The sequence below is a fragment of the Myotis davidii genome, unplaced genomic scaffold (assembly GCF_000327345.1).
Source record: "Myotis davidii unplaced genomic scaffold, ASM32734v1 scaffold376, whole genome shotgun sequence".
NCBI lineage: Eukaryota > Metazoa > Chordata > Mammalia > Chiroptera > Vespertilionidae > Myotis > Myotis davidii.
In genome coordinates this window covers 1,132,996-1,143,319 of record NW_006288121.1, presented here as the reverse complement: position 1 = coordinate 1,143,319, position 10,324 = coordinate 1,132,996, and the positions used below count along the sequence as shown (strand labels likewise).

The 10,324-nt window shown below is 37.8% G+C and overlaps 1 protein-coding gene across 1 annotated transcript in view; it reads right to left on the bottom strand.

Annotated features, from left to right (window-relative positions):
• The window catches only part of MALRD1 (MAM and LDL receptor class A domain containing 1), a 649,080-nt gene that overhangs the window by 582,865 nt on the left and 55,891 nt on the right, over nt 1–10,324 (bottom strand). The window contains exons 4-5 of the mRNA XM_006759937.1: nt 3,642–3,733; nt 3,392–3,553 (exon numbers count right to left, since the gene is read on the bottom strand). Of these exons, the coding sequence (XP_006760000.1) occupies nt 3,392–3,553; nt 3,642–3,733 (254 nt within the window). The remainder of the gene's footprint in view (nt 1–3,391; nt 3,554–3,641; nt 3,734–10,324) is intronic.

Sequence of the window (10,324 nt, the reverse complement as noted above, 5' to 3'; positions counted from 1 at the left end):
GTTCCTCCTCTGACCCCCTGAGTCTCCTGCTCTGTGCAGGACAGGGGGTGGTGCCCCAACTCCCCAGTCGGCCGTGCTCTGTGCCTGACCAGGGTCTGCACCTAGGGATTGGGCTTGCCCTCTGCCACCTGGGAGCAGGCCTAAGCCAGCAGGTCATTATCTCCCAAGGGGTCCCAGACTGCAAGAGGGCACAGGCCAGGCTGAGGGAACCCCCTTCCCCCCGAGTGCATAAATTTTTGTGCACCGGGCCTCTAGTTTATATATAAACAAGATTCCCACGTCAGTCATTAAAGTTTATACAAGCATGCAGACAGAAGGACTTCAGCAGGTTCATACTGCAGCATCTAGTCAATGTGACTCAATCCCCTCAAAAGCACTCTTGGCTCTGTATTGTTGCTTTTGTTGTTACTGAGAAAAAACAAAGAGGCATAAGGGAGTAAGAAGAGAAGTGTAAGAAATAAACTAGAAATTTCTAGCATTTCAATAGCCACAACAAATTAGACACATTATTGGTGTCTGGATTCTCATTCCACACACCAAATCCAGGAACACATTTGTATCATTCCCAAGCCTGTCAAAAATGTTCTCTTTGATGACAATATACCAGTAAGGGGTTAATATCCAATATATGTAAGGAACTCATACAATTCAATAGAAAATAAGCAATATGGGCAGAGCACCTGAGTAAACATTTGTACAAATTGCTAACATGAAAAGGTGCTCAGCATCACTGATTATTAGAAGAATGCAATCAAAACCAAAATATACTTCACACATGTTAGAGTGGAGAGGATGTGGAGAAAGGGAAACCTTTATGCACTGTTAGTGGGAATGTAAATTGGTCCAGCCACCATGGAAAACAGTATAGAGCTTCTTCAAAAAATTAAAAATAGAACTACCATATGATCTAGCAATCCCACTTCTGGGTATATATTCAATGGAAATGAAATAACTTTCTCAAAGAGATAGCTATTCTCCCCTATCTGCAGCATTACTCATAATCACTAGGACATGGAAACAACTCAAGTATCTGTGGATGGATAAATGAGTAAAGAAAATGTCGCGTATACATACAAAGAAATAATTCAGAAAAAAAGGGAAATCCTACCATTTATGACAATATGGATGGATCTAGATGGTATTATGCTAAGTGAAATAAGTCAGACAAAGAAAGACAAATATTGTATATAATCTCACTTACATGTATAATCTAAACAATCCAAACTCATAGAAAACAAAGAGTAGAGAAATGGGGATGGAAAGAGACCTTGCTTTGGGCGATGGGTGCACAATGCAATGTACAGATGATGTTTTATTGAGTTGTACACTTAAAACCTGTATGGTTTTGTGAACTAATGTCACTCCAATAAATTCAATTAATAATAATAATTTTTAAAAAGAGCAGAATGGTAGTTGCCAGGGGCTGTGGTGTGAGGGAAATGGTAGTCAAAAGATACTAACTTCCAATTACAAGATGAATAAGTTCTGGGTATCTAACATGCAGCATGGTGAATATAGCTAATAATACTAATATGTACTTGAAAGTTGGTTAGAGAGTAGATTTTTTAATTTTTAAAATATTTTAATTGATTTTTAAACAAAGAGGAAGAGAGAAGAAGAGAGAAACAATGACGTGAGAGCAAAAATATCAATTTTCTGACTCTTGCACACCCCCTACTGGGGACTGAGCCTGCAACCTGGGCAAGTGTCTTTATAGAAATTATAATGGCAAGCCTTGGATGCATGGGGCAGGGCCCAACCAACTGAGCCACACTAGCCAGTGCAAGAAAGTAGATTTTAAATGTTTTCAGCGCACAACAACAACAAAAACAATCTATAATTATGTGAAGTGATGGGTGGGTTAACTAGCTTTATTTTGATAATCATTTCACAATACATACCTGCATCACATCATCACTTGGTACCCTTAATTGTACATAATTTCACATCAATTCTATTTCAATAGAGCTGGGGAAAAACTCTTTTCCCATTAATATGGAGCTGGGAACATTCCCTGAATCCCACCTACAGCATCTTTAGTGCCCCAAATAAGTCTTTGTTAAATAAGTGAATCAATCATTTAAATGCCTAATGCCTAATGGCTTAAGATAACCTCCCAACACACTGATATATCATTTAAATTGAGTGCAAAGGCTCAAAATGACAGAACTGTGTTTCTAACCATACAATTCCATTTAAGTTTTATCTGTCCAGGTGTCATTTAACCATCTACTAAGTGCTTTTCTTTTAATTTCTTCGAATACACATTTAGTTTACAAAAGCCTGAAAATTCCAAAATACTGTGATTTTATGACAGCTCAATTAAAAAAATATGCCATTCTTATATCTTATAATTTAATTTTTATAATAGCGACCCTGCTCATTCTCCTGCCTTTCCTCTTGGCCATTCAAAATAGCTGAACTTAAAATTAAATCCATTCAAGTACTATATTTAAGCAAATGCTAAATTCATCACATATCAAATGATTTTTCACTCTTTAACAAAATTATAAAATTGACTATATTACACTATCTTAATAAATATGATACAGGAAACCACTTGGGCTAAATTGGCCCACAAATCAGGTTTAAAAGGCAAATTAATTCAGAATAAAATGCTTTAAGATCCACTTTTAACAGGAAAATTTTGCTTGGCTGTCCCAAATGTTAAAATATGCAATACTTTTCCAAGAAGCCTTGTAATAATTATTAGATTATAATTTCCACCATACATAAGTTTTATTAGATTGTATAAATAAGTTTATATTTTAAAGGTTTGCTTTGACTTTATTTCTCAAAATTATTTTGGAAAGTAAAGGCTGTATTGAATAATTTGAGTTTAACCATGAAATGAATATGACAATTATTTCATGTCAGAAGCATTTGGAATTAGTATTTAATTAAACAGTCTATTTCCTCATGACCCAACATAACCCTGTTCTCTCAAAAGCATGAGAAAAGTCTGAAAGGGAAGTGAGCCTTAAGAATAAATGAAAAGAAATAGGACATTGGAATAGTAAGAGAAATAAAGAAAAAAATGAGGATTAAAGAATTTAAGGAGAAAATTAGAAGGTTATATTTTACTGATATATCAATATATCTTAATATTTATCAACTCCAGTTTTGATACCTAAACTTAAAACCTTTTTTAAGTGTCTTCTGGGGGTGACTGCTCAACCCAATTTCCTGGAACTATTTGGTCTCAACTCATAAAAGTCCTGGCAAATCCCTCAGTCCTATCCCAAATGGGACAGTTAGTCATCCCACTTTTAATTCACCTAGTACTCTCTAAAAATCAATAAAAAACATATTTTTAAAGGAAGTTCTTTTTTAAAAAATTGAATCTTATCATCTTTCTTTCAAAAATAGCTAGAAAATATAACAAACATACCTGAAACTTCTGGGAGCACTGAATTCTGATGGCCTTTCTCTCCCACTGATTTTGGGGCCCAGCTATGTTTTGCCATAAAGGTTGAATAGGACCCCCACATGTAGTTTGAAGGCCAGCTGTTAATTTGCCACTCATATTGCTGGAGAAGTAATAAAATGTAACCTGTGGAAAAATAATTAATATTCAAACAATTATAATAAAGAAGTTCCCAAGTGTAAAAAGTTTTAAAGTGCTGTGTGCTTTCAAATACCTGACAAGCATGCAGGTTATTCATCGGAAGAAAAACTCGGCTTCTTAAGTTTGAAGGAGAGTCCTCTTTGGAGACCAGTGAGAGAAAGTGGGCTATTAGAAACAAGAGTCCGTATTTAGATTTGGGGTAATCACTGGTAAACTTAGTTAACACACCAGGCGGTAATTCAGGCTTATATCCACATAGGATCAATATATTTTTGCTCAAAGAATTAAACATTTAACTACATCATCTGCTTTTGCAAATGATCTGATATTTTTACTTCATTATATTCCCCATTGAAATAACCAATTGAGATTATATTCCTTATAGCACTATTATGGGCTGCAGTCCACAACCCAATTTAGCTTATATACTGTAGAAAGTTATAATTCTGCAAAGATGGTATCCAGAGAAAACATTATGTTAGGACTGCCCTCCAAAATAATCAATTCAATGAGGAATTCAAAAGAGATCATTGTTTGTTCTGGTTTTCTCCAGAAAGGATTGGATCAAATAGTCCCAGCTTTTTCCAGGATTATGGAAACCAACACTGAGCCCTGATACTCTCTTGTATGCTGCAGTACAGACTGTGCCAGCTACTGTTTAAAAGCCTATAAAATAAATTTAGTCCTAGCTAGTGGTTAGAGTGTCTGTCTATGGATTGAAGGGTCACAAGTTTGAATCCAATCAAGGGCACATGACTCGGTTGCCGGTTGGAGTGTATGCAGGAGGCAACCAATCGATGTGCCCCTCACAAATGATACTCTCTTGTATGCTGCAGTACAGACTGTGCCAGCTACTGTTTAAAAGCCTATAAAATAAATTTAGTCCTAGCTAGTGGTTAGAGTGTCTGTCTATGGATTGAAGGGTCACAAGTTTGAATCCAATCAAGGGCACATGCCTCGGTTGCCGGTTGGAGTGTGTGCAGGAGGCAACCAATCGATGTGTCTCTCACAAATCAATGTCTCTCTCTCTGTGTCTCTACCTCTCCCTTAAGAAAAGAAAATGGAAAAAATATTCTTGGGTAAGGAAAAACAAAAATAAACAAATAAGTACATAAATAACATTCTCTGGACTTTCATATATTTCCTGTAATACTTGACAAGGCTGTAGTATATAATCTGGGAACCATTATTTTCTGCTACTCTATTTGGTGTGCCACTATTTGTCAAAAAGAATGAAAAAATGGTGTTGATGATGTTATGATGATATGTCTACCCTAGTTATTTAGTGGTATTTTAAAGCTAAGTTAGAAATAAAATTTAATTGTCACATCATTAGTAATCAATAGTAACATTATGAAACTTTAAATACCTCTTTTTCCCTAGACCTGTTCCAAAATTGTACTCTAATTAAACAGAAAGCAGTGACATTAATGATTACTTATAGTCTGATGCATAATTGAAATTCCAGCAATAACAGAATGTACTCCCTGGAATCTATAATAATAAAAGTGTAATATGCCAATTAGACTGGACATCCTGCCAGGGAAGCCTGGGTCCTGGGTACCGGCCAGTGGCTGGAGGGAAGCCCCAGTCCAGGGTGCCAGAGGGAAGCTGGTGCTGGCAACCGGAGGAAGGAAGGCCTACTCTTGCATGAATTTCGTGCATTGGGCCTCTAGTTATTACATACACATAATTTAGATGACGGTATCACAGTGATACAAGTGGACTATCAGTTTGTTCCTACTTCATATTCAGCAGGTAAAGCAAATGTTAAGCAAGTGATTAATTAAATAAGCCTAAAGAGCCATATTAAAATATTGTTTTAAGTTTAAATAATATTATTAGCAATGCAAATGATAATAGTATTCAACAAGCCCTAAATTATTGTTTATAAATATTCAGCTACTAAAAAAGCACTCATAAATATATAGGAAAAATTGCTTTCATTTGTCAAGAAAATTACTTAAATTAATCATGTTTATTTTTTAAAGTTTGGTCAAAAATTAGATTTGCTACATTATGCTAGTAAGTAATAAGAGTAGCATTTGCAATAAAATAATAAATTATTTAAATAAGTAGGATATTTTATAAATATAAACTATGACATTTGTTATGTGCTATGACACTGTAAATTCTGTATTTTGTCAGAAATTAAATTAAGGTTAATCTTCAGGTTATCATGCAAAGTAAAGTTTTAAATTCAGAAACAGCTTGAGGTCCTTTAACATTTGTACTGGTAATAAGGTTTCCTTCTATGGGCACAAAAAAAAAAAAAGAAGAAGAAAAGAAGAAGAAGAAGAAGAAGAAGAAGAAGAAGAAGAAGAAGAAGAAGAAGAAGGAGAAGTGGTGTTGTTCAAAATGCATCCTGAAGAAGAAGAAGAAAAAGAAGAAGAAGAAGAAGTGTTCAAAATGCATCCAATAGAAATTTCTTGCTTTCTACCTTTAATTTCAACTTGGTGATAATAACAGACACATTTTAAATGCACTTGTAATTTTACCTTAGTCTCTATAGTATGAGTATAGAATTTCTTGCTTTCCATAAGACTTTAGTCATCAAATCTATGATTACAAAAGAAAGAAGCAGATCCTTGGCAGCATAACCTTTTCCCACATACCCATTCCCTCACCTGACAGCCCCTCCTACTACTGGCTCTAAACATCAAGACACTTGTGAAGCTGACAAAAAAAAACGTAACCAATGTTCTCTCCACACACCTCTCTTACTCCTTGAAGGAACATAGTAAATCAAATCACACATATATCATCACCATCATGTATTTGCTATTAATCTCTAATATATTCACTTGTTTGTTTATATGATTCATAAATTCCTATTTTAAGCCTACCTCCCTAAAAGCAAGTGCATAGAATATCTTCAAAATATACTTAAATAAAGTTGTGACAAAGTGTTAATTATTAAAATTACAAAGAGCATAAACAGCATGATTTCATTTATAAATGTTAATGTTAAAGGGCTTTCAAAATTATCTTTTCTTATTTGTTGAGTAGGTGTTGAAGTAAAATCCAACATAACCAAGATTGATGACCAAAAAAAGAAAGTACATAAAACATAAAAGCAACAACAAACATGAATCAAGTCTTGAGGCTAAATCCAATAACTTTGGCAGTGAATTCCACCAACTTTGATCCTCAGGAAAGAGAAGGTAAAATTTTCAGTCTTGCTTTCTTCAACTAGTAACAGGCAGTCTTGTGTTTCCTCCATTTCCAAGTTCTAAGTGATTAATGGGTATGATTGTGAGCAGGAGAAACATAAATCCCATTGCATGCTACAGAGTAATAAACTGGCTCAAAGGAACTAAAAACATTGAGTATTTTAGCAGTGAAATAATATCAGTTCTTAAGAACATTTTCCAAAATATCAGGCTGCAGGAATGGATCACCATGACAAGGTCCAAGACCTGAAGCAAAGGTTAAAATGTCAAAACTTTTAGAAAGGAAAAGTTGTGTTCATCTATGACAGAAATACGCCTTAGTTGAGATAACATAGAGGAAATAATGGTCTTAGATATAAAATCCCCCTCTCTATTGATATAGAGAATGTCAATAAAGAGAAATTATAAATATCAATAACTAATCATTATCATTATAATTAGTTATTATGATTTCTAAAAATCAAAATTATCATTCAGTATTGAGGAGTACTCAATATGTAAAGATGTAATCTGTGGCAGTAACAGCATAAAGATGGGAAGAACAGAGCTACGTTGGACAAATGCTTCCATAAACTATTGCAATTAAATTGGTATTAATCCAATCTAGATTGTTTTGATCCCTAGGCAGCTACTAAAATATTGTTCAAAAATATATAGAGGGAAAAGTGAATCACTATGACACAGTAGAAAATATCTATGTAGCACAACCAAAAAAAGAAATGCCCTGGCTTGTTGGCCCAAATGGACGGAACATCATGTACACCAAAAGGCTGCAGGTTTGATTCCTATGGGAGGCAACTGATTGATGTTTCTCTCTCACATTGATGTTTCTTTCTCACTTTCCCTCCCTCTCTATATTAAAAAGAAAAAAGATAAATACAAAACATAGCCTCAGGTGAGGATTAAAAAAGAAAAAGAAAAAGGAAAAACAAATATCAGGCGGCAAGTGTGAACCCTATGTTATCTCTAACTGTGATATGGAAATGGATAAAGTATCCAATCAAAAGTTTAAGGTTGGCATCCTATATAATAAAAGCCTAATATGCAAATCATCCCTTCGACCAGGAGTTCGACCAGGGGGAAGGCTGGTGGGCCAACCACATGCAGCCCCCTTTCCCTGGCTGGCCCACCTTGGTCAGCGCCGGTAGCAGGCGGCTGAGGGAAGGGAGGCCCCTAGGGACCCTACCCTGTGCACTAGGCCTCTAGTATTATATAAAAGTATGACCCACTCATAAGGTGTGTCTCTTATAGAAATCTTGTAGAAAATCTTATATAATAAAAGGCTGATATGCAAATAGACCAAATGGTGAAACAACCGGAACAACCAAACAATCAGTCACTATGACATACGTTGACCACCAGGAGGCGTGCACAGAACATGGTGGGATGGTGGAGCAGGTGAACGGGGGTGCCAGACGAAGGGAGGGAGCTGGTCGCTGTCATCGGGGCAAGCCTCTGGTGGTTACCGAAAATTCTTTGCTCCCGTGCACCACAGTCCCACCAGGCTTTGCACCTGCTACTGGCACCGGCCCCACTCGCATCCACTGCTGGCACTGGACCCTCCACTTACACTCATTGCTGGCACGCAGTGTCGGCCCGAATTGATCGGTGCCATCAGCAGGTGCGGTCGGCAGCTGCCAGCCCCAGTTGCCCCTCAGGACTTCTCCACCTTACCCTGCTCCTGAGGGGAGATCGGGGCTGGCAGCCACCTCTTGCACCACTTGCACCTGCAGCCGGTGTCGGAGCCGGAGCCGCTGCTTGCACCCACTGCCGATGTCTGGCACTGGTCCTGACCACTCAGCACTATCAGTGGGTTCGAGTGGTGGCTGCCGGTCCTGATCGCCCCTGAGGGATTCTCCACCTCCCCCTGATCCTGGGGGGTGATTGGGGCAGCAGCTGCCACTTGCACCTGCTGCTGGCACCTGCCCCAATCACTCTGTTCCTTCAGCGGGTGCAAGCGGGGTCAGTACCATCAGCTCATGGCAGCGGCAGGAGTGGGGCTGCCAGCAGACAGGGCACCAGAGGCTGCAGCAGGAGGGGCCAGGTGGGGGCATGGAGGATGGGCTGAGACCCACCCCTGTGCCTACTGCAGCCTCAGGGCCCACAGTTCCTTTCAAGGTGCACGAATTCATGCACTGGGTCCCTAGTATAAAGATAAAAACATAACATACCAAAAAAAAAAAATAACAAAAAGGAGAGCTAGAATTCCAGGGGGAGGGTGGAGACATTTTAACACAAAAAAATTTTTTTTAGATAAAAAGGACACTTATGGTACAGCCTACTCTGCCACTGCTGCCCCTGGCACCACCACCCACTCTAGGCTGGCTTGCGGCGGGTGACCAGGGTGCACAATATGGCCAGCCAAAGTGGGCGAGCACATGGCCATGGCCCTATGGCTGCAGCTCTTCTGTCTTCTTCCCTGTCAACACCTGTGTAAATGGCTCACAGCTGACTGTGACACCAAGTGTACTAACATTCAGGAAAAGAGAGAGCACACAGGATTAAAATCTATTTGATGTAATAATTATGAAAATCTTCCCTATCCTGGCAAAGAAAATAGAGATATAAATCCAGTAGGTATAGAGAGTCCCAAACAAGGTGAACCCAAAGAGGGCCACACCAAAACACATCAGAATTAAAATACAAAAGTTTAACTACAAAAAGAGAATGTTAAAAGCAATTAATTACCCAAAAGGGATCTCCTATAAAACTGTTAGCTGATTTCTCAACAGAAACTCTGCAAGCCAGAAGGGACTGGCATGAAATTGTCAATGTGGTGGAAAGCAAGGATCTACAAGTAAGATTATTCTACCCAGCAAAGCTATCATTTAGAATTGAAGGACAAAGAGTTTCCCAGACAAGAAAAAGTTAAAGGAGTTCATCACCACCAAACCAGTATCACAAGAAATATTAAAGAGACTTGTTTTAAGAAGAAAAAATATATATATGAATAATAAAATGGCAATAACTACATATCTATCAACAATTATTTTATGTGTAAATGGATTAAATACTCCCATCAAAAGACATATCGAGACTACATGGATAATAAAACAGGACCCTTACATATTCTGTCTACAAGAGACTCACTTCACAACGAATGACACACACAGGCTGAAAGGAAAGGGATGGAAAAAGAAATTTCATAAAAATGGAAACAACCAATCAAGGAAGCCAGGGTAGCAACATTTATAGCAGACAAAATAGACTTTAACTAAAAACCTATCACAAGAGACAGGAAACGACCCAAAATCCCTCTTCTGGTTATTTATCTAAAGAAACCCAAAACACTAATTCAAAAAGACATGTATCCATATGTTCATTGCAGCATTGTTTACAACAGCAAAGATATAGAAATAAACTAAGTGGCCATAAATAGATGAATGGATAGCCCTAGCTGATTTGGCTCGGTTGATAGTGTCGACCTGCAAACTGAAGGGTCCCAGGTTCGATTCTGGTCAAGGGCACTTACCCAGGTTGTGGGCTTGATCCCCAGTAGGGGACATGCAGGAGGCAGCCAATCAATGATTCTCATCATTGATGTTTCTATCTCACTATCTTCCTTCCTCTCTGAAACCAATCA